The sequence below is a fragment of the Onychostoma macrolepis genome, chromosome 22, assembly GCF_012432095.1.
Source record: "Onychostoma macrolepis isolate SWU-2019 chromosome 22, ASM1243209v1, whole genome shotgun sequence".
Lineage (NCBI taxonomy): Eukaryota > Metazoa > Chordata > Actinopteri > Cypriniformes > Cyprinidae > Onychostoma > Onychostoma macrolepis.
The window spans coordinates 11,965,548-11,990,524 of NC_081176.1; the positions used below are offsets into that span (position 1 = coordinate 11,965,548).

Here is a 24,977-nt window from a genome sequence, read left to right on the forward strand (position 1 = left end):
AATAAGTACACTCTACTGTAGAAATGCACAGTACATAAAATTAAGATGAAATTATGAAAAAGAAAACCCATACAAAATTTAAAAATATATAAGAATAAGAAGAGGAATAATAAAAATTCATAAAAACTACTTCCTGTAGGTTTTTGAAAAGTCGTGCTGCACAGGAAGCGTGTGAGTATCTCACTGAAGCTCTGGGTACAAATCCATTATTACTGAAAGAACTGGATCTGAGTGAAGATAAATTAGGAGATCTGGATGGAGAGAAGCTCTCTGCTCTTTTGATGGACTCTCATAGCAAAGTAGAGAAAATGAAGTGAGTGAACATGATTTTATACATTATATCTTCTCTTTATTCAGTTGAAAAGACTGAGTCACATGTGAGAGCAGATATTAAGATCTGTTGATCTGATGTGTGTTGAATAATAAATAATGCTGTTTTTGTGTTCAGGCTGAATAATTGTGAGCTGACAGAGAAAAGCTGTTCAGTTCTAGCTACTGTTCTCTCCTCCAAAACCATCCTGAAAGAGATGAACCTGAACAACAGCCGTCTGCTGGACTCAGGAGTCAAAGAGATCTGTGAGGGACTGAAGAATCCTGTGTGTGAGCTGAAGATACTCAAGTGAGTACATTTCATCATCAGCTACATTCAACACCACATCAATCACTGGAATATTATATATCCATTCAGTCGGCTCAAAAATACTTTGTATTGTGATTATGTATTTAACTGTAGTGCGATTTAGTCAATTTATGATTCAGACTATTGTGCAGTTATTAATTTGATATACAGTGTTAACTTAAGTTTTTTTTAAATTTTCTGTAGACTCTCCAACTGCGGTATCACTGAAGAAGGTTATAAAGCTCTGGCTTCAGCTCTGAGATCAAACCCTTCACACCTGATAGAGCTGGATCTCACAGGAAATGATCCTGGACAATCAGGAGTGAAGGAGCTCATTGATTTACTACAGGATCCAAACTGTCAACTGAAGACACTGAGGTGAGTGTTCTCGATATAATAAAGTGCAATAGAACTGATAGAACTCAAACTAGTAGTAATGACAGTTTTCAAAAATATTAGAAATTGATTTTCAATTAGTTAACAGATTAACCACTAATGTTAAGAATAGAAAAATGAAGAAAATTTGAAATTTAAAGCAACATAGAATGCATTTTCTACAGATCTCGCACACCATGAGAGCCATGTTGTCCCCAGACAATTAAAGACAGGGTGGCCATATGTGCCATTTATACAGGGCATGTCCTGGCCAGGATTTGGTAACACTTTATTTTGATTGTCCATTTTAGACATTCTACTAACAGTAAGTAACTTTGAAACTACATGACTAGTAGTCATTAGAGTATTAGTAGACTGTCTGCTTAATATCTTCTAACACTTTATTTTGATGGGTCCACAAAATACAACATACTGACTATGAGAAACTTGGCAACCCTAAACCTACCCTACTGAGAGTTAGTTGACATGTAGTTACAAAGTTACTTATATTTAGTAGAATGTCTAAAGTGGACTATCGAAATGAAGTGTAACCCAGGATTTTTATATTGCCTAAAACATCCAAAGTAGTTTGACCAATAACATGCATGTATTGTACATAATCGACCAATAATGGCGCGTGAGAAGGTGAGAATGATGAAAGCGATGTAAATACGCACATGTGTTTGTTCATTCCTTCGACTTGAAGCTGTGCACCGATCATTGTATGACACCAAAGTACAGCGAGAGCGATTTGAAAGCATAAGGAGCTGTCTGCTCTGCTCTCATAGCTCTCATGAAATAATGTCATACAACTATCAATCTGCACAGTGCAAACAGCCAAAACATGGATATTTTACACAATATAGAAATCCTGGCAAGGGTGCGTCCCTTAAAAATGGACCGTATGGTCACCCTAATTAAAGATGCACAGAGAGCGCTCCCCTCCAGTGGTGCCAACTTATGATCCTGGCAACTTTTTTTCAAAAAGCACCTAGCAACAAATTTAGCTAATTTTACATTTTATTCAGCATCTTTTAGACAATTTTGAAAAGTTGCTAACTCAAGTGCTAAAATGCATGCATTTTCACCCTAAATGACATGATTTTCACTCCAATTTTCTCTGTCACACACTCAGTCACAAGACATGGTCACGTTCTGGCTGAAAGAGTGCATTGTGTGTGACATTAACTCCGGTGGCAGCTCAGCTGACTTCAACTGCAATAACATGCGTTCGAGACAAACTTATTTTAAAATCACTTATGATTATTACTCATTTGTTTTCTGTTTCTTAAGGAATGGTTTTAAGATTACAATGTGAGGTTTATCATTAAAACTGGTTTTGTCAAAGCTTGTATTTTTTAACTAAAATTATTTAAATCATTGTTTTATGGTCATTATTATTTTATTTTATTTAGTTGTTTCAAAATGTTGATCATATGGAAACCTTTGAAATGATTACTGGCCCTTTCACATACTTTCACAAAAGTCATTATGTGGCAGGTAATGTCCTTGTACTTGTTCTGTCTGCAGGTTTTTGGGTTCTGCTGCAGATGAAGCCTGTCGGTATGTGACTGGAATTGTGGGTAAAAACCCATTACTTCTGAGAGTGCTGAATCTGAGTGAACATGAACTAGGAGACTCGAATGTTAATCGACTCGCTGTTCTACTGCAGGATAAACATTGTCAACTCAACACACTGATGTGAGTATTTTGTTTATTATGGCATATTTAAGCATCCATACTGCGATGTTTTGGCTTCACTTTTCTATAGTGGAAAGAAGTGGAGATTGTCATCCATCTTTTTGCATCCCAATTTGCATACTTGTGCACTATTCCACTACTTACACTACTCGTGTTAACTCTAAAAATTCAGAAAAGAAAAAGTGCAGTTTAAATACCCAGATGATGCACTTAATTAACTGATAATTACTTTAGAACTTTAGACACTTGATGCACTCAACCATCGCAGCTTTAATTACGTAGTGGAGATGGAGGGGCAGCAGACTCCAATGATGACAAAATACCCTTGTATAATTCATACACTACATGGTTGAGTGGATAGTGCATAAACTTGGTTACGTGGAAATGTAATAGGTTATAGACTACAAGTTATCTTATTTAAAATATAGTAAGTAGGGTAACTATTCCAATTACTTTATTTATAACTGATTACATTTGGTTACTTTTTGATTATTTTTCTGTATTTCTAACAAATGTTTAAAACTGTTAAAACTGTGAAAGTGATCCCAGTGATATTGTTCATCTATATCTTTATTCTTATAGTTGTGGTGTGAACTCTGCTATTCTTTTAAATTTAAAATGATATTTAGTACTTCATCTTTATCTAGTTATCGTTCTTGTTGTGAATGGGCCTTAATGCTTCTGCCAGATATGAAGTATGTTTTTCTTCTCTGATCAGAAGAGAATTTGATTACAATTTAAAATATGTTTTCTGTAGTCTTTCAGACTGCAGTATCACTGAAGAAGGTTATAAAGCTCTGGCTTCAGCTCTGAGATCAAACCCTTCACACCTGATAGAGCTGGATCTCACAGGAAATGATCCTGGACAATCAGGAGTGAAAGAGCTCAATGATTTACTACAGGATCCAAACTATCAACTGAAGACACTGAGGTGAGTGATTTTAGTGTATGTTTTGAGCAATATTTTCTATGTTTTCTATAGTTGCAAACTGAATTGAATCCTGTTTCATCTTCTCTTCTGCAGGTTTTTGGGTCCTGCTGCAGATGAAGCCTGTCAGTATGTGACTGGAATTGTGGGGGAAAACCCATTACTCCTGAGAGAACTGAATCTGAGTTTACACGAGCTAGGAGACACAAACATGAAGCGGCTCGCTGCTCTACTGCAGGATAAACACTGTAAACTCAACACACTGATGTGAGTATTTGACATGCTCTAAAATGTTAAATTGCTTTTAATAGTAAAGTTACAGTAGTTGATAATACTGTGTTCTCTTTTGCCTGAATTAGAGACACAATAAAATGTATTAAAATTTAATTGGTTTCTACCCAGAGCTCTGTGGAAATTAGTAAAGTCAACAGTTATTTTAGCTACTGTAGAGGGAGAATACAGTTTGTAGAATTACAGTAGAATATTTTGAAAAATAAATTTTATGATGCTGAATTCTGAGCTGCATTAATTTACAAAGTGCTTTTCAAATAGCAAACTGCTATCATGAGACCAAACATTTAACTTTATTGGGTCATCACACTGTACAGTACTTTTTTGTCTTGTTTTCAGCCCAAATATCTAAAAATTATTTTTGAAACAAGCAAAATAATCTGCCAATGGGGTAAGCAAAATAATCTTGTTTTCTGTTTGAAATAAGATTATTTTACTTACGCCATTGGCAGACTATTTTGCTTGTTCTAAGCAAAAACTCACTTAATTTTGACTTGTTTTTTCTGAAAACAAAACAATATTTTTTTACTTGTCTAAGAAATCCTTCTTTTTTTAGAGTTTTTAGATATCTTGGCTGGAAACAAGACAAAAAAATCTAAGAAAAGCAGTTTTTTGCAGTGCATAGATTTGATTCATTGTCTTTTCTCTTTCTGTCTTCAGTCTGTGTGGATGCAGTATTACAGAGAAACAGTGTCTCATCCTGACTTCAGCTCTGTGTTTAAACCCATCACACCTGAGAGAACTGAACCTCAGTGAGAATAAACTACAAAACAGAGGAGTGAAGATCTTATGTGATATACTGAAGGATTCACACTGTAAACTGGAGAGATTGAGGTGAGGAACATTCACCTACATGAGTTCACATATTTGTGAAAAGGTCTTCACATTATTTGTGCTTTTTTGTGATATGGTGAAATAATAATAATCTCTCTTCCTTTGTCTGTCTATTTTTTGTTATGAGGTTAGCTTCTATCTTATTGTATGCTCTCTTTCTCAATGTAGGTTAAGAGGCTGTGATATGACAGATGAAGGCTGTTCTGCCCTGACTTCAGCTTTGCAATCAAACCCATTACATCTGAGAGAACTGGACCTGAGCAGAAATCAACTAGGGGTTGAAAACCTTGCTGTTCTGCTGAAGAACCCAGAATTCAAACTGGAAATACTAGTGTTAGTAACAGTTTACTGTTTAGGTGTATTTTAAGACAACACGACTCAAGTTACATCATTTATAGCACTGGAATTTCCTCAGTGATCACACTTTATATTAGGTGCGTTTAACACTCCTGGGCCGTTCAGTCATTTTTGACCCATTCGATGAGACTAAGTGTCAATTAAAAAAAGTTGTACCTTGGCTGTTCACGGTCAGAATTGACCAACCCTAGGAATGAATGGGGACAAATGGGGGCTTAACAATTATGTTGAACAAAATCTATTTATTTACCGAAATGAAGGCGTGAGACCATAAAATATCAAATATGCAAAACATTCTCAATCTTCACACATACTCTTACACAGACAGAGAGATGTATAATATTCAAATGTATAACATCTAAGCATAAAACCTAGAATCCTTGCACATCAAATTAGATTGTGAATTAAACTAAAAGTCTGTAGCTCTTCAATAAGGATGTCATTATAGATCTGAGTCATTTCAGTTTTTCTTTTTGTCTTTAGTCTGTGTAGATGCAGTATTACAGAGAAACAGGGTCTCAGTCTAAGTTCAGCTCTGCATTCAAACCTTTCACACCTGCGAGAGCTGGACCTCAGTGAAAATCAACTAAAACACACAGGAGTGATTCACTTATGTGATGTACTGAAGGATTCACTCTGTACACTGGAGAGATTGAGGTGAGGAACATTTACATACATGCAGGAAACAATTGTTTTGGTGTTTGACTGAAACAGAATGAACAGTGTTTGTTTTTTGTTAATATTTCTCCCAATGTAGATTAGGATACTGTGAAATGACAGAAGAAGGTTGTTCTGCTCTGACTTCAGCTCTGAAATCAAACCCATCACACCTGAGAGAACTGAACCTGAGTGGAAATCGACTGGGAGATTCTGGGGTGAAATATCTCTGTGATTTACTCAGGAACCCACAATGCAAGCTGGAAAAACTAGCGTTAGTAACATTATACTGTACAGCTGATACAATATGATTAAAGATGATTATGTAATGGTTTGATGATTCAATATGTATGTCAGTAGCAAGAGCTTTAAACTCTGAAACATTTGAAACTTTGTGACTATAAAATTGTTTCATATACTAAAATGGGACACATCTTTACTGTGAAATGACAAAGAAGTGACAGTAGACTAAAAACCAGTCAAACATGAATGACATTAGATTATTTTAGCAGAGTTGCATGGTTTTCCAGCACTAATAGAACGTTTGACTACAACTACTTTTATTAAGCAGCATTTGTATTTAGTGATGGTATAAACTACACTCAACCAAATTTGATTCATGTACCAAATTTCCTTGTTAAATTTTTCAGTTGTTGTATATTTGATCCTGTATCTTAATCTACATGAATAATATATAGTTATTTTTTGTCTAAGTGAAGATGGTTCCAGACATGTAACTAGTATCCTTAAATCCAGCTTATCCTTATTGGCTTTTGATTATACAATTAAGATTTTTCCTTTTGTATTAGTGACTGTATGGCATTTATCCATGATGTATTTAACTCAAACATAAACTGAACATAGATCTGATTCATTGTATTTTCTCTTTCTGTCTTCAGGCTGGGTAGATGCAGTATTACAGAGAAACAGTGTCTCATCCTGATTCTAGGTCTGTGTTCAAACCCATCACACCTGAGAGAGCTGGACCTGAGTGTGAATCAAATGAAAAACACAGGAGTGAATCACTTATGTGACGTACTGAAGGATTCACACTGTAAACTGGAGAGACTGAGGTCAGTAACATTCATATACAAATCAAAATGCTTAAAATCACTTCATCAGGTTCAACCTGACGTTTTAAGGCCCTGATATACCTGAAGTACAACTGAAGAACATATGGATATGACGACATTTCAGATGAATTCTATGAGTTTGTTGAATTCACCTTAGTCTGTTTTCCATGAAGATGATATACCGTTATGGAACAAAAGGTTTGTTTGTCTCATTTCCCCTGTTTTAGGTTAAGATACTGTGATATAACAGATGAAGGTTGTTCTGCTCTGACTTCAGCTCTGAAATCAAACCCATCACACCTGAGAGAGCTGGATCTTAGTGGGAATAAAGTAAGAAACAAAGGAGTGAAGCAGTTATGTGACATACTGAAGAATTTAGACTGTAAACTGGAGAGATTGAGGTAAGAAGCGCTTGTTCATTAGAGGTGCTCCTGGAGGCCAACATTTTGCAGAGTTTAGCTCCAACCTGCTCCAAAACACCTGCCTGCTGTAATCTTGAATATATCTGCCTGTAGGCCAGAGCACGCTCAAAGAGCGCTAAAAAGCAGTGTCAAAACACGGTGGCGAGAAGAGAGAAGGGAGAAAAGGGAAAAGAAGAGAGAAGGGAGAAGGGAAGATTTTATGGTGTCCTGAGTTTTTAAACTCGGCTTCTGGACACATCCCATCTGGTGTCTTGACCAATTAGATAGGCTATTATCTTAGCTAGGGTTGTTCCTTCCATCATAAATCAGCATGTTATCAGTCACATGGTCCGAATTTTACACACCCTTGCAAAGTATACTTTTGGATGTGATTTCTATAACCAGAATATGATACATTTGACAAAGAATCAATTGGAAGAAACGTTTCAAGCTAGAATTGTCAAACTCATACATACCAAACACGAATAACCCTAAAAATCATTCAGTAGTTATTAAAAAGACATACATAATATGTGCTTAAAACATGATAGTCTAATGTGTGGGTTACATACACAATAATATGCATAGAAATGTCCTTTAGGATGATTTTATGTGCATATGAAAAAGAAAGTCTCTGTGTAGTTCTGTGGAGACCAAAAGACATGTTCTTTGGACAAACACATTTCAGTCTGGTTCTTTGTCTTCTATGTGTGGGGGAAAAGTCAATCTAAAGAAGCTCATGATTTCTCTCGTGGAACACATGTGATGGCCATCTCTTTGACCATTAATCTTGATTATTTACCCCAAATTTGACGATCTCCTTCCTGCGTTGGACTTATCAATAAGTGTTCTTTTGTCTTAATGTTGCAAGCTGTTCTGGAAGAGGCTTGTTGGTTAGGCTTCCTTCAGAGGTCGGCGCTTGGAATCTGATTTATGTCGTTGTCCTGTTTTCGTGGGGCCTCTCTGGAATTCCGGCTCCTCATGTTTCGATGTTCTGATCGAATCTTAGTTTGTCTAACTCGTTCTGATCCTACACACTTTACACTTAATATCACTTAAAGATTTCACATTTTATTTCAGGATGCATAGTGATGTTTTTTTTTTCTTCATGACATGAATTTTGAGGACATAAAACTCCTTTTTTTAATTCAGATGAGATGGTCATTTGGTCCTTGAATAACCTGATGTTCATTTATTTTTAAGGGACTGGAAACATTTCAAAAAAACGAATGAAACAAATGAAAATTGCAAACAATCACATTTTTGGCAGAATGTAATAGAAAACTAGAACTAAATCCCATTAAGGTGTTTCAGAGAGAAATCATTATTTTTATAATTTGTCATGAAATCCAAAAAAAACCCTTTTTTTTTTTTTTTTTTTTTTAAACCAGGTTGCTTATTATTCTAGTGAAATCTTGAGGCACTCCGCGTATTAGTTTCCCATTTAAATAATTTATTTCAATTGTGAAATTTTGTTGAACAAATGTAACTATGATTGCAGTTCATTTTAAACTCTGGGTTAAAGTGAAAGTCTCTTCCTCTGTCTTTTTCTAGCCTAAATGACTGTGGCATTACGGATGTTGCTTGTTTGGCTCAGCCTTTGGCTAAGACGAAAGCATTGCATTTTTTAAAAGAACTTGATCTGAAAAAGAATAAAATAGGAAACTCAAAGAAGCAGCTCAGTAAAGTGCTCAAAGACTCCAACTGTAACCTGAGGTGAGTAAACATCTTTTTGTCATGTCACGCTAACATGATAACTAATAAGATTAGTGTGATCGGTTACACATCTTGTTATTCAAAAAAAGTAATTGAAATATAGTAATATTTGACTTATTACAGCCAACACTGGTTATTTTCTCTTTTGATTTCTTCTTAACAGCCTAGACAGTGAACAGCGCCTGTTCAGAGCTGGTCTAAATCATGTTGGTGGATGGTTTACATTGTGAAATCAACAGGACTGGACCAGACACCATCGGATGAGGGACCACAAAAATGAAAATAAGTATTTGTATGACTTTTAGAACGGGAACATCAATTCATAAATATAAACTATTCAAAATCAACAGCTACACCTACGGCATTAAATAAATGTAAAATGTATTGTAGTACCTTTAATGTGTTGCTATTTAAATAATTACTAATGCATAAAGGTGGAACAAATTACAAATGAAATAAAGCAACATTACTGAGCAAAGAGAAATAGAGCAATAAAATATATCTATGCCAGATATAAAATGAAATATGTTAGTAGGCATTATTATTTTTATTTTTTAGGAAAAAAAGTGAAGGCTCAATTTTTATGGAATAGTCTTCCAATCCACAGAACTGTCTCTGTTTTTAAATATAACTTAAATACATGTGTTTTTACTAATTAGTTCATTCTTGACAGCTTATTGTTTTATTCAGTGCTTTTGCATTTTAATTGTGTATTTTGTGCTTGTTTTATTAAACTGTAAAGATCTACCTGTCTGTTTTATTAATGTCAGGGTACCCATGCTTCTTTTAAGTACTTGAATTTCAGACACATGGATTCAAGGACTGGAAAATGGGAAAACAAACATAGTGCTATTACAGAAATTGAAACTTTATGCACTGCCAAAGCCAGAATGAAAACACTACTTCAAGAAAAGCTGGAAAAGTAGAAAAGTAAAGCCAATCATCAACTCTTGGTGAGTTTTCGTTAGCGCTTGATCATACGTGAGTGTTGAGTGTCACTTGTTCGTTAAAACTTGCTCGCTCACTTTAACTACAGTGGACAAACAGCACCAGAAAATTCACACTGGAGAAAAACCTTGTAAGATGAGATTCAGTCAGTCAGGACATCTGAAAACACATAGGAAGATCCACACTGGAGAGAAGCAGCACACATGATCAGTTTTTACATATGTAAATGGTCTTAAGTCACATCTGCATTCTCATTCTGGAGAAAGACAATGCTACAGTAGATGAAAGAAGCATTAAAAGTTGACCAGAATGTGAACAGAGCCCAACACAGGAAATTCCAATCCTCTTACTTCAGCCATAAAAGCCAAAGTTGCTGTCAATGTGGCACCCTGCCTAGTTTCAAATAAAGGGACAGTTGTGGAAATAGCACAAAGTAGATATTCTCAACAGAAGGAACTCCTCCAGCATTGTCAGTTTAGGCAGTTAACCCAAGATAAATGGAACTTTGTGAGGAGATGAAAACATGGTTACACCCCGAACTAAAATAAATGATTTCTAACTGGCTGTGTGAAAATCTAAGTGATGTGAATACAGATCCGTTATTGTCTGGAGACGTGAAAAGATATGTGATGAGGCTAATTTATAACACTGTTAGCTGTTAAAATGAATTTTATTAATATAGGCATGCACATCGGTCGGCATCAGTAGATGTTAAACTTACAATGCTGCATGTTAAAGCTCATTTGGTGTGAACAGCTGAAGCAAACCACAACATCACCATAAATATCTTCATTATGGTCTGATAAACCATGTTTCATGTAAAAAAACAACCTAAAACTAAAAACCAGTGAACAAAAACTCAGCTTTACCACTTTTATGTATTTACCAAGTGCAGATGTAAGATGAACTGTCATGTAGCTTTAGCTTCTGCTTCTCATCGTGTTGCTCTTGCAAGCCAATAAAGAGAGAAAACTCATTTGTTTTTACTTTTATTTAATTTTTATATTTGTTCACAGACTAATCATTGACTGTAACTCATTTGATCATCAATTTTATTGTAAGACAAGGAAAAAATATGAGACTGGTTGAAAAGTTTTGCCGTTTTGATTTCCCCCAAGAAACTTTTACTTTTTGCGCTCCCTTTGTACATTTTTTGCTCACCTGCAGAACTATTACAAGTGAATGCACAGTTCCTCAGGGTAACACAAAATATTTGCCAGCAAACATGTTTGTACAAAGAAGCATTGTTCAAAGTTCTCAAGTGAACAAAGTTCATCTTCAGGACCAGCGGGTTCAACTTTCATCCATAAGTTTGTTAGTTGATCTTTCATACTTGAAGGTCTATATGGTGGGCACTCAGGTTGATGTCAAAGTTCAGTTTGTTTGAATAATGTTAACGATGTTTTCAGAACTCGGGTGTGCACCGTAGGACCGAAGCTGAGAGCGTAAGTAAGAGGTGGTCTGAATTTGTTTGCAGTGTGTTGGAGGAACAAAGTCGGCAACAGATGTTGGGTGCTTCTCAAATGGAAGGCTGCATATCTTGGCCACGTCATAAAACTGTCAAAATAAAATCTCAGTTTGAAGGTTCCTTTTTAGACAGTCTCATTACACATCCAGTCTAGGCTATTCTATTACTTTGTGTCTTTCATTAATCCAAAATATTTTTGCTCAGATTCAAATTCACAAAAAAAAAATAATAATAATAAAAATAAAATAAATAAATAAATGATAATAATAATAAGCTGAAAATGATTTGAAAATGATAGCCATTCGCACTAAACAGTCTCATTCTAGTGTTTAATGCTGAGCAGGACTCTAATCTTGAAGCCAGAGGGACTGCAGCCTTCTGTTCGACAAGCACCCTCTTTTTCTTTCTGTTGGTGGCGGTAATGCACCTAAAGCTGGCCTGCAACCGCGAATGAACAGAAAAGAAGAAGAAAGCAGCGCCCTCACTCAGCCGTGAATCTTTTGAGGTAAAGAGAGCGGTTCACTGTGTTTATACAATCATAACAACACAATTTCAGTAACATTTTCGAGGCCGTTTGTGTACTGTTTTTTTTTTTTTAGGATATAGCGCCATTTGTGCGTCTTTTCTGGCGTCTTCTGACTGATATAAGCAATTGGTAGTAAGACCTGTAGTGAGTCGAATTATTGTTTGGATGTTTGATTTAATTCTCCGTTTTCTCTTATTCCCTTTTTTAAATTACCTTTTGCAAAATAAATTTAAGTTAGACACTTTTCGTACTTAAAATTAATATATGTGTTGTAGTTACAATACTCAAATTGTTATTAAATTTAATAAGATATTTGAAAAAACAAATCTGTGGTTCTTTTATGTGTGTCACATCGTATGATGTTACACCACACTAAGGATAGAAATGGTAGTTATACTGCTATAAAGAGGAAGTGAGAAGTATTTTATTTAACTTTGAATGTCAAATAAAGAAATTTTGATGCAAACAATATCGTGGTTTTTTTTTTAAACAAAACAAAATTAAAAATATTCAATAAAATTCATTCACTCAGTCAATCAGTATGTTACTGTAACTCTTCATTTCATTTAAGAACACTAAAAAGTTCAAAAAAGAATAAAAAGGAGTTAAACAAATCTTATTTAATTATTTAAAATGCTTCTTAAAGAGACCCTGTCCTCTGGTGTGACGGTACAGGTGTCACATCAGTGGACATAATCTGTCACACCAAAGGATATTTCAGCCTTTTGTGTCAATTTATGACCTTGCTATTCTTAGCTAACCTGTCATTAGCAGTTAGCAAGACACATTTGCATACTTTTCCATGCTTATGTACCTTAACACAGTTTTTAATGAAAAAAATTAAAATTTTCAAGCGACACCTGAAAACTATTTTTTTCCGTCATCACTTGACTTCATATAAAAAAAAAAAGTTGCTTTCTTTCCTTAAACCTCTCCCTGTCTAGCTAGTATTTACTCTGAACAATGCCTGAAACTTTGTATTGCAAGCACTTCCTGTGTCTATTCTCTTTATAATGAATCACTCATTGTATTGCTCGTTTTTAAGTCGTTTTGGATAAAAGCATCTGCTAAATGAATAAATGTAAATATAAAAAATATAATGTAGGGGTGTCGCACCAAAGGACAACAAAACTTAACGCTTTTGTAATGGTTCCAAAAAAGTTAAATATTTGGATAATTCTGAGACAATACCTACCATGTTAACAACATGGGCCTCGAAGAGGGCTTCAGTAACATGACCTTGAATGGGGTACTTCAGCTACTTAAAGTTGTCTGTGGAATTGCCCGATTTAAATAGTGTCACACCAGAGGACATGGTTTTCAGTGACTGGTGTTCAGCACTATAGCACATCGGCCAGTCAGAAAAACTTATCAGCCTATGCCTATATTTTAAAATGCCAAATACCAGCCGATATATTGTCCTTGGTGATAATTCAGTTGATCACTCAGCTCTATTCTGCTGTCTGTTTGTTCTGTTGTCAGCGTTTCTTTGTGTACACTGCACACACACTGCTTGGAATAATTTTGTATAATTTATCAAAAAAAATCATGAAATGATCATAATTTTGCATATCATTTGTCTATTTGTGTTTGAATTTTTATCTTTCTTAAAATTAAACCTTTTTATTTTTAATTTTAGACCTGATGGAGGAGAAAAAGGAAAGTGAATAACACGAAACATCATCATGTCAAAACTGGAGAAATCTTTGAGATGCTCCCTGAAAAGAAGAGCCAAAGAATCGTTCACCTGCCCTCAGTGTGGAAAGAGTTTCCCATCCAAAAAAAGTCTTCAACCTCACATGAAAATCCACACTGGAGAGAAACCGCACACATGTGATCAATGCGGGAAGAGTTTTTCACGAGCAAACACTCTTAAATTACATCTGCGTTCTCATTCTGGAGAAAAAACGTTTAACTCTGATCAATGTGGCAAAAAAAATCTAAGGGCAGAAAACCTGAAGAGGTGCCTGAAAGTTCATACAAAGAAGAAGCTTCACGTGTGTTCTCTGTGTGGAAAGAGTTTTACTCGGCTGGATAATTTAAAATTACACTGGAAAAGACACAACGGTGTAAAGGATCACATTTGCATTGATTGTGGGAAGACCTTTACTAGATCCGATGCATTGAAAGGGCACCAAAGAGTTCACACTGGAGAAAAACCTTACAAGTGTTCACACTGTAACATGAGATTCAGTCAGACTGGGACTCTGAAAATACATGTGAGGACCCACACTGGAGAGAAGCCTTACAAATGTGATCAATGTGGTAAATGTTTTACACAAAAAGGAAGCTTTAATGACCACATGAAAATCCACACTGGAGAGAAGCCGCACACATGTGATCAGTGTGGGAAGAGTTTTGCACAAACAAAAACTCTTAAATTACATCTGCGTTCTCATTCTGGAGAAAGACCATTTAACTGTGATCAGTGTGGCAAAAGATTTCTTAGGGCACAAAACCTGAAGAGGCACCTGAACATTCATACAAAGCAGAAACCTTACATTTGTTTCTGTGGAAAGAGCTTTTCACGAATGGATTATTTAAAATTACACCAGAGAAGTCACAGCGGTGCAAAGGATCATATGTGTTTTGATTGTGGAAATACTTATACGACTGCAGCTGTATTGAATCGCCACCAGAGAATTCACACTGGAGAGAAACCTTACAAGTGTTTACACTGTGACAAGACATTCAGTCAGTATGGAAATCTGAAGAATCATGAGATGATCCACACTGGAGAGAAGCCACACACATGTGATCAGTGTGGAAAGAGTTTCACACTAAAAGGAGCCCTTAAGTCTCACATGAAAATCCACACTGGAGAGAAGCCGTACACATGCGATCAGTGCGGGAAGTGTTTCACACATGCATACACTCTTAAATTACATCTGCGTTCTCACTCTGGAGAAAGACCATATAACTGTGATCAATGTGGTAAAAAATTTCCTAGGGCAGAACACCTGAAGGTTCACCTGAAAGTCCATACAAAGGAGAAGCCTTACATGTGTTCTTCATGTGGAAAGGGTTTTAGTCAGTTGGGTAATTTAAAAGTTCACCAAAAAATGCACAGTGGTGTGAAGGATCACATGTGCTTTCAGTGTGGGAAGACCTTTACTGCAGCTGTGACATTGAAAAAGCACCAGAGAATGCACACTGGAGAAAATGAGAGGGTCCAAATTGGAGAGAAGCCTTTTACATGTGATCAGTGTGGGAAGAGTTTCACTCAGTTAGGATCGCTGCACCGTCATACTAAAAACAGCTGTCTGAAATTAAAGTAGTAAAATTTCACATGGACTTAATATCTCAATTTACCTGCGTTCTCATTCTTGTCTCTCTTCTGATTTTTTTTGTTGCTTCTCCAATCCATTTATTAAATCAATTTCTTATTTTATTATCAACTTTTGATTGTTTATTTTTTATTGCTAGCTGATTCTACTTTGATTGCAAATTGTTTCGTAATTTTTGTAATAGCTGAAAGTTGTGAAGCACCATGATTGTTTTTTGGGCTTTCAACCCAGGGGTATATGCCCCATATAAAATAAAAGCTCTCTATCATATAAATCTGTCCTTAGCAGCTGCATAACAAAACAAAGTTGTCCCAATGAACAAAGTTCATCTTCAGGACCAACGGTTTCAAGTGATTGAAAAAACTGAGATGGGGTTCCTCTGAAAAGAACAATGTCTAAGAAGTTATATTTTCATATATCATATGAAAGTATGCATAGCTTAGTTAAATCATTATGCTCATTTACTGTCTTTTGTGAGGGAAAGAATACATTATAACGAGGAAGTAAAGAGATTTTAAACAGTAAAATCTGCAAATCTTCAATTTCAGGAAACAGACTTTTGATTGTAAGTACAACTTCAATAATAAGCAGCAGTGTGGTCTTGTTTTTACTCATAGCTGACTTTGACAGATTGAAGATATGATCCTGAAAAAGATTTCCATGTCAAAAAAGGTGAACCTATTATGTAATCGACATGGACCAATGGCAGTTTGAAAGGATTTAACAGCCATTGCAAACTTTTGGAACAAGTGAAATAAACTCCAAACTGACTTTTTGTCCAGATATCAGAATGACACCCCCCCCCCCCCCCCCCATCAATTTCACTTAAAGTATCAGGGCCTTAGCACTTTTAAGTGAAACATTTATCTGATATTTCCTTTTCTTGTTCTTGGTCTTTTAAATCGAGAAAGTTTTGTCTCAACTGTTTTCACATAATTTTTGTGTCCATGAACTTATCATTTAATCTTGTTACTCATTTAATCAACAACTTTTATTGTCTTTTTTCCCCCTTTTGGCTTACTGAATCTGTTTGTACCAAGAATAATTTCATAATTTCTGGTATCTGAGCAATGATTATCTATATCATGATTACTTTTGGGGATTTCTATGTTTTAAATCTTTCAAATGCCTGAGATTGAGGTGTCTGGGATTGTAGTGTTATTGTAGTGTTAACTATTTTAATCGATATCCAGTATCACAGACCCAATATACAGTAGCTTCTGAGGATATGGCAAGATGGAGAATTATAATAAATTGTCTTGTGATCGCTACTGATCACATTTGGCTTGGCAGGTCAATGTGTTAGCTAAAGTTTCAGTTAAGATGCATAGCAATATTAATCTAACAGAGGAAACAAGGAAAAACAGAGAATCAGTTAGAAGAGAAAACCCTGAAGCACTGGAGAAATGTTGCACAAGGCTCATTATATATTAATTTCTTTATCTAAACATAAATGAGCTGTTGTCGAAGATCAAATCTGAGGTGACACTGACCTCTGCTGGTGAAAATGAGTTATTGGTTGTGGTTGTGACCAGTCTGTAATATTATTAGAATCAGAATTATCTTTATTCGCCAAGTGTGCACAGACACACAAGGAATTTGTTGTTTTTTAAAGGTGATATTATCAGGTATTTAAAAAGATAGACAACTGGAGCATAAACATTAAAGGATATTTCTAAAGACATTTCCTACAGATACAAATCTATGATGCTGTTTCTTGACGCTGCAACACAGCAATCTCATATAGCCTATATATATATTTTAAATATTTAATTAAATATTGTACAAACATGTTAGCATGATTTAGATTCGGATTCCGGATGAGAACATGATGGGGATTAGTTTACTTTTATAGGCCACGGATAGTAAGATTATTCAGAAGCGTTACTGCAAACGAATAATAGGCTATACATTTCTCTGAATGTTTCCCCCCTTTGCAGCTTTGACTAAATATAATATTTTGCAGTATGTCAAAGGAGCGAGGAGAAGTGTCTCCCTGTGAGATGAGTCTCTCAGAGAAACAGAGGTAAGACTGCGCTTCATACACAATCACAGTTAATAATATACTGCACTGATTTTCTATGGCTGTAGATGTTTTGAGAAGTATTTTTTGTCAGCCTTTCTCAGACACTCATTCACAAGTACATTCAGTATTAGGCTACTGATAAAACTAGTCACAATGTTTTTAGTATTTTAGTTGATTCTTTCCAAAACACATCTGGACTCTTTCAGGTTTTGTGGTTAAGTTATTAGGATGAAGTCTCCAATCAAGACATATTGTGTGTTAAACTCTATAAAGCATGTGAGACTCAAGTATGTGATGTTGGAGAGAAAGGAAAAACCTTAAAACTTAGTGTAGTTTGTGTGAGTTCATAGATGAATTCAAAGACAAAAATAATCACTCAGGAATGATGTAGGTGGGAAACTTCGGAATGCAGGAAATAGTTGGTCGCGCCCTTTTGCCTTGTTCTACTTGCACAGATGACAGAAGGGGCCGTTGATATTGTGGCAGAAAAAACATGGAAAGATTTGAGCAAGGTGCCAAAGTGTTTTGCAAAAGAGCAAAACTGACAACAGGGTGAGCTCTAAATCCAGTTTGTGAGTCTCAGTCGTGATTTACGATTAAGTGGAAAAATCTTACAGGGCAAGAAACCAGCATGTTACTAGCCTTGTTACTGTCTTTAGATTTGGCCACAATTTAATTTGCAACACCAAATGTCTTCAAATGAGAGTCACTGTAGTAAAGTGTTTTGCTCTTTGTGTCATTACCCAGACAGCAAGCAGTGTCGAGTCTGGCCCGCATGGATTTTACACGGGCCAGATGTGGGCTGGATCTGGGCCAAAACTATGTTGCTGTCTGGGTAGTGTATGATCAGGCTCACATGTGTCCAGCTCTGTGTCTATGAAGAGTGACCGTTCAAAAGAAATCCGGTCCCATCCCAATCCCAGAAAAATGACTCCCATTCCCTCCTACTCCCGGTTGTGTGTTTTTTTTGGCTGGAATCTGTCAGTTACAGTAAAAAATACAGTAAAGATCACAGCATGCCCAGATTGCATTTTTTTTTTGTGTGTGTGTGTTATTTTATTGAATTAAAGCCAGTTTAAACTTCATTAAATTTAATGCAAATCATCCATGTAAACACACAGGCACATTAGATAACCAAATTTTCATTTTCATATAACATATAAGTTTCCATTAAGATGAAATCCCACTGTTGCTATGCAAGAACAAGAGAGTGTCCACAGATTCTGGACTGAGGCTGGTGCGCCTCTCTTCAATTAATCTTCCAGCATTCTGGGATTGCCAGCAGCTTCCTGGCAACTGGCACCAGCCCACCTGACATCTCCTGCCAGAAGTTGAGAAGAAGCTGCCTGGTCATCTTTGTAGACTCATTCATATATTTCAGCACCAACTCGCGGCTCCTTGACTCATTAGTGTTACCACGGTCCTCCCTCTCCTCCTCCTGCACACAGCTTGAGAAGAAACTGTGCACCTCTGTGCCTTTGGCCACTAGGTGTGGTGGATCTTCTGAGAAAAAAAGACAGATTGTTATGGTACAACTGAGTTTGCATCATAAGCATAATGTTTTATATAGGGCAAAATACACATGTCTTTATATTGATGAAGGTAATATACAAGTTGCAGGCAGGTTGTGTGTGTGAGTGTACACTGTGTTGCTTTCCATAAGTGAGAGAGAACATTTTGTACTCATATTAGAAATTTCCTTAGAGTGCACTGTCTGTTCTTAGTACTAATGCTATGAATTACCCTGTTGGACACTGGTTCTCTCCTCTATCTCTAGTCTTTCTGTTGTTGCTGCCAGAGTGTTGATAACCTCTTCGTATTCCTCAGCGTTTAGAGTTTTTCTTAAGAAACACCTCAGGCTAGGAGAGAGTGCTGTGGCTATCTTGTGGTAAAGGTGAATTTTGAATTTCCTAATATCCCTTTTAGCTATAGAGGGGGAAAAATAAAATTACATGATAGACATTGTTATTGGATAATGGATATCTGCTGTTAGTTACCAGAATGACCAACAAAACAATTTCAAATGAGGACTGTATTATATTACCTCTTTCACAATAGCACTGTCTCCATCCTGAAGCAACAAACCCCTCAGCAGGGTTGCCTTGATTGAGAGGACAAGGTGAAGACTAGGTGTCTGATCAGTGGAGATGTGCCTGGTAGCCTCATCAAAAGGTTCCAGAAGGCGGATAATGTCTTCAAGAAGGTCTGGGTCTATGTTGTTGTCATAACGGAGTTCATTTCAGTGAAGCAGGATCTCGTGCAGCTTAACAGACAGCAGAGCATCCCTTACAGATTGCAGCATTGCAAGTCTGGTATTCCACCTCGTTTCTACTGCTTGCTTAAGTGATCTGTCCAGCGCTTTTTGTAATCTGAAATTCAAGAAAGAGACAGTGTACACTACACGAGTGATAAAATCTCAGTCAGATTTTTAAAATATTAATGTTTGTTAGAAACACTTTACAATAACAGTACATGAATTATTATGTACTAATACCTTAATTAATAATTACTTGACTATGAACTAATGAAGAGTTAAGACATGTATTAATCAAGAACTAATGAAGAACTAACTTAACTACGACATGAGCCATATGAATTACCTCATGAATAACACCACCTTAATTACATGTTAGTTAATGTATTAATTAACACTTTGAGGTAAACTAAATCAAACATGCTCTAGAAGAAAGATTCATGAAAATGGCACACTGCAAAATTGTTTATAAATTTTCCACCTGCAGCTATGTCACAAACATCAGTGAATGACAGTGGATTTCTTGCAATATTTACGTTTAACCTAACTCATCCAACACACAATGATGCATTCATAATTAAAAACAACTTCATCTCATCCTGTTTGGAGTGATTCCACTGCTGCCCTCCTACAATAATGTATTCATTAAGCAGATGCAATTTTACAAATTAAAATCAGTGTTAGCAGAGTTGATGGTTATGTTATGGATTGGTTTACTGTCTTTATATCATAATAATGCACTGAAATCAGACGTTTGTCTTGTGTTCTTGCTCTTCTTTTGGGCCACTATTGCCCCTTCAAAATGTTAACCTTCCTCCTACCGTTCAGTTCCTTCTCCATCCAAATGCAGCCACATGACCTCTGCTCTTCCACTTTTTTACAAACCACCAAAAAACAGCAAATATCTGATTTAGATGAGCTGAATATGTATAAAACATGTGTAATTGATAACTTTTTAAAGATGTGCCCCTCCAAGACAAGTCATGACACGATACATTGACAACTCATGAATTCATGTTAAGTTATAAGTAATTAATGATGAGTTAATAATATTGTGCCCCCCCCCCCCAAGTAAAGTCATGACATTATGATACATTAACAAGTCATGAATTAATGTTAAGTTAATGATGAGTTAGTAATATTGTGCCCCCCCCCCCCCAAGCAAAGTCATGGCATAATGATACATTAACAAGGCATGAGTTTATGTTAGTTAGTCTATGAGTTGTTAATGATTTATTAATAATGTGTACAGTCAAGTAAAGTCCAATGTGATCTCACGATAATTCATATGTATTTCACGTAAAATGTGGTTCTATAAAACGTACATTTACTTACGTTTTTACAGGCACTAAAACGTACAATACTAACGTATTTTCAGCATCTAAATGTACAAATACTTACGTATTGACAAATGAATCCTTATGAATATTGAAATCGCGGAATTAATTTTATTATTAGTTGCCATATCAGTTACCTTGTTTTCAATTGCATCATTAAATTGTTTACTCGTTTACTTAATATGAAATGATAACATTTCGTTTTATTGTGTGATTTCTGCTGCCGGCTCGTTTCCAATAATAGGCCTACAAGTTAAACAAGACTTAAAGGGGTGGTTTACTGCTTTTTTTCTTTGCTTGATTGTGTTTATGGGGTGCAATATAACATGTCTTCGTGTTTCGTTTGTTAAAAAACGCCTTATTTTTCATATATTTCACCTTTATTGTAAGCCGCTTTCTCCTCTGTCATTTGAACGACCGGTTGACTTCCTGATTCTATGAAACCATTCCCTCAGAAACAGGCAATGTGCTCAGATTGGTTAGTTGGGCCGGTGTGTTGTGATTGGCTAAATGGCGTACTGCACGTTGTCCGGAAACTTCACGCCCATCACCTTCACGGGCGACAGCTGCATGTGCTGCGGTCAAATGTAAATAATGGTGTCAATATTGCCGTCTCAGTTTGAGCCAGAATCAGACCCAGAAAGCAGTAATGAAGAGAGTCAAGCAGAACTTCCGCAAGCACGGCTCTAACAAAACGTTTCTGAATGAAGTTTGCTGTTGTGATTACATATCATTTTTTGAAGTTTGTACACGTTTGTCTTATACACACAAAATGGCATTGAACTAACTGGCTACTAAAACCAAACAGCGTTGGCTTGTATTTACGGTCTTGATCAAATCGAAAAATTACGTCATAAAGTATACATGGAAAATACATTTACAAAATTTGTGCATAATTACAAATTCGGGTCCTAAATGTTTGTACGCGTTTGTCATAGACACACGAAACAGCATTTAACTAACTGGCTACTAAAGACAGCGGTGGCATTTGTTTACGTCCTTGATAAAACTAAAACATTACGTCTGAAATTATACATGCAAATACATTTAAAATGATTAAATCTTAATTACAGGTTGTGGCCAAACAACCGCTGCCTCTGGTTTTAAAGTTGGAACTGCTCCATGTTTTAGTAATAGTTTCTGTGTGAATCCGGCATTGAACTCGTGTAGATTCTGGAAGCTGTCTTCCGTAAAATGAGCAGCACAGAGAGCTAAATTAGGATTGTAATTGTCAGGAACATAATCAAACATAAATTTTAACCATTGTTGACGAACTACAGCGTCCGTAGGAAGCCCGAACACAGAAGACCTGACAGCTGGGTGAAAATAACACCGTTTCGACGGCATGAATACAACTCTCCACTATAACTCTTCCTCTTCGACAAAGCCGCAGAACATGGCCTTGCCCCCTTTTTTGCATGTTCCGGAGGGAGGGGTTTGATGGGTTTTTTACGTATGCAACCCGGGAAGTATCTCGTTGTAGTCCCATAGGACTCGTTTTTGTAGGCATTGAACTTCCTGATTTTTAAAAGACGATATCTCCGCTTACGTTGAACTTTCAGCGCCGCAACTTTGCAGATACTGTTCATGCACCAACAGCAACATTACACACTATTTAAAATGAAAAAAGTGAAATCGCAGTTAACCACCCCTTTAACTTTAAACCTTAAAATAAATAACATTTGAAATCGTTTAACCTTTACTTGTCATGAAATGTTTACTTTGTTTGCCATGGGCCACAAAAGGCGTATTCTCCGACATGCTGTGACTGACAATAGAACTATATAAAAATAAAAATAAAAACACCAAAACCGCAACATAATTACGAAATGAAACTATTTTATTCGTGCGCTGTAATCCAGATCTTCAGAATCCATACGACTGCGAGGAACAGACCCAAATCCAAGCCTTTATTCGACTATCTTCATCTCCATCCCGAGCAGCGAGTCCAGCGACGCGTTCGTAACAATTTCAAATGTTGCCGCTTCAAACTAGAGTAGTGATGTTACGTTCGTGAACGAATCGTTCTTTTTGAACGAATCTTTTAAGTGAACGAGTCGTTCACTGAAATTCCTCCGTCCGCAGCAGCGTGGAGCTATTAGCAGCGCATGCGCACATCAGTGAACCGGGTAGTTGTGTGGACTGTTTCACCCTGTCAAAGAATGACTAAACCTCGAGCCAATAGCCTTCGAGTATGAGATGTGACGGAGCATGTGATTTGTTGAATGTAGTGAACGAATACACCCATCACTGACCGAGTCGCTGTTTTGAGTCTGAACGAGAGAGAGATCTCGTTCGCGAACGAATTGAACGAACTAGTACATGAGTCATGACATGTCGTTCGTGAATGAGTTGAATGAACTGGTGCATGTCGTTCGTGAACGAATTGAACGAACTGGTACATGAGTCATGACATGTCGTTCTTGAATGAATGTGTACCGGGTAGGTCGGTCATTTTAGCATGTGAGTCAGTCTCGTTCAGCAATCAGCAGAAAGTGGATGCAAAGTGCAGCAGGTACTGTGGCAATGTGCACATACGCTTGTTTATATATATTCATATTTAACATAGGCTACAGAACATAACTCCACGATTTATGAATGTGTAAAAGTCCGACCAAACAATAAAAAAAATAATTATGCAAGAAAACCTTATGTTTTGGTCATCTGAACCCATTTTATTTATTTAATGAGTAGATTACACATTTTAATTAAGTCAAATCAGTTTTTTGCAACAAATAGTAATGCAGTACAATCGTTTACTTTAGACATGACACATAAGACACTCTTTTTCGCCCCCTGCTGGCGTATATATGTAATTTGAAGAAATGGTTACTGAACGAATCAGTGAACGAATCTGAACGAGTCATTTTGGTGAACAAACTCAAAATGAACGAATCCCTGGAAAGAATCAAAATTTCCATCACTAAACTAGAGGTTTTACGGCCGAATAATCGAACGCTCATTGGCTCTCGCCTGCCTTCGTCACAGATTGCGACATGCCGTGTTTCTGGTGAGGTGTGTATTTGAATGAGGCTAGCACGCGCAGGCTTTCACGAGTTCACTGAGAGGGAGAGGATCAGGAAAATAATCTGGATAATATTTTCAGTGATTAACAACATAATGTCACAGACCAGTCAGGCCCTTCACTCCACCAATCACAACGTTCCACATCCCCGGAGTTCTAATCACACACACCTGCACCTGATCACCTCCTCATCAGCCCACACTACAAAAGCTCACCACACACACGCTTCATTGTCCGATCTCGTCATTGCTACGTGGACTCAGACATCCCAACATCCTGAAACGAAGAGAACTATATCCTTCCAATATTCTAAGACTGCTTACCTTGTATAACTTACCTCCTGTGTTCCTCCTCCTTGTGTCGCCCTCTCTCTCTGCAGAAGTCCCAGCACGAAGTGTGTGTGTGTGTCACTCCCTGGATTCAACCTGTCTCGTCTACCTGTATTCCTGGAAGAAGAAAAGAGTTATCACCACCTTATCATCCTCACTAGAATTGCTGTTTACAAGACATCTACTCACCTCTCTAGACCTCTCGATTCACCTGTGTGCTGAACCTGTTTTAATAAACCACCTCATACTCACCCATCACCTTTGTGTCCGAGTCCGTCCATAACACATAAAATCTGCTCAAATGAAGATATCAATCTTTCATTTGAAAGCCATGTTTCTAGCATCTGTAAAACTGCGTTTTTCCATATCAAAAACATATCTAAATTGCGACCTATGCTCTCAACGTCAAATGCAGAAATGCTAATTCATGCGTTTATGACCTCAAGGTTAGACTATTGTAAATAAATGATTGTAATTGCATTTATCTGTCTGTCATGTTTTTCTTCTACTGTACAGAAATAGCTATGTTTAGGTGTAGATGTAGGAGTGGGATTAGCGATTATAAAAACTTTTTTAATGCTATACTAAAATGGTTATTTTCTTGCATGTTTATAAAATGGGTAGGTTTAGGTTTGTGGGTAGGTTAAGAGGTCTAAAAGTCTAAATCACTTATTGATAAAATTATAAAAATGCATTGAAAAGAATATCTTAATGATATAAAAGATATGTAAATATTTTAAGTTTTGTCATGACATGGGGGCAAAATATCATTAACTTAACATTAATTCATGACTTGTTAATGTATCATAATGTCATGACTTTACT

At 36.4% G+C, this 24,977-nt stretch overlaps 2 protein-coding genes and 1 long non-coding RNA gene across 8 annotated transcripts in view; 2 read left to right on the forward strand and 1 right to left on the reverse strand.

Annotated features, from left to right (window-relative positions):
• Nucleotides 1–10,780, forward strand: part of LOC131530765 (protein NLRC5-like) — a 33,776-nt gene extending 22,996 nt beyond the window's left edge. For all 5 annotated transcript variants that reach the window (XM_058761204.1, XM_058761206.1, XM_058761203.1 and 2 more), the window contains 14 exons: nucleotides 140–313; nucleotides 449–619; nucleotides 824–997; nucleotides 2,525–2,695; nucleotides 3,453–3,626; nucleotides 3,720–3,890; nucleotides 4,575–4,748; nucleotides 4,917–5,081; nucleotides 5,589–5,762; nucleotides 5,863–6,036; nucleotides 6,662–6,835; nucleotides 7,063–7,236; nucleotides 8,791–8,952; nucleotides 9,116–10,780. In XM_058761204.1, the coding sequence (XP_058617187.1) occupies nucleotides 140–313; nucleotides 449–619; nucleotides 824–997; nucleotides 2,525–2,695; nucleotides 3,453–3,626; nucleotides 3,720–3,890; nucleotides 4,575–4,748; nucleotides 4,917–5,081; nucleotides 5,589–5,762; nucleotides 5,863–6,036; nucleotides 6,662–6,835; nucleotides 7,063–7,236; nucleotides 8,791–8,952; nucleotides 9,116–9,182 (2,299 nt within the window). In that variant the 3' untranslated portion in view covers nucleotides 9,183–10,780. The remainder of the gene's footprint in view (nucleotides 1–139; nucleotides 314–448; nucleotides 620–823; nucleotides 998–2,524; nucleotides 2,696–3,452; nucleotides 3,627–3,719; nucleotides 3,891–4,574; nucleotides 4,749–4,916; nucleotides 5,082–5,588; nucleotides 5,763–5,862; nucleotides 6,037–6,661; nucleotides 6,836–7,062; nucleotides 7,237–8,790; nucleotides 8,953–9,115) is intronic.
• Nucleotides 10,781–11,732: 952 nt separating this feature from the next.
• Nucleotides 11,733–15,793, forward strand: LOC131530768 (gastrula zinc finger protein XlCGF57.1-like). The gene is made up of 2 exons (XM_058761209.1): nucleotides 11,733–11,873; nucleotides 13,534–15,793. Exon 2 carries the CDS (start codon nucleotides 13,580–13,582, stop codon nucleotides 15,170–15,172), a length of 1,593 nt encoding a protein of 530 aa, XP_058617192.1. The 5' UTR covers nucleotides 11,733–11,873; nucleotides 13,534–13,579; the 3' UTR covers nucleotides 15,173–15,793.
• A 2,468-nt stretch (nucleotides 15,794–18,261) lies between these two features.
• LOC131530770 (uncharacterized) lies at nucleotides 18,262–24,977 on the reverse strand. Of its 2 annotated transcripts, none has more exons than XR_009268481.1 (4): nucleotides 24,161–24,977; nucleotides 19,252–19,576; nucleotides 18,951–19,133; nucleotides 18,262–18,710 (listed from the first exon to the last, which is right to left on the reverse strand). It is a non-coding gene; the product is annotated as an uncharacterized LOC131530770 (long non-coding RNA). The 2 variants fall into 2 exon arrangements; XR_009268480.1 differs by having other exon boundaries at nucleotides 24,147–24,977.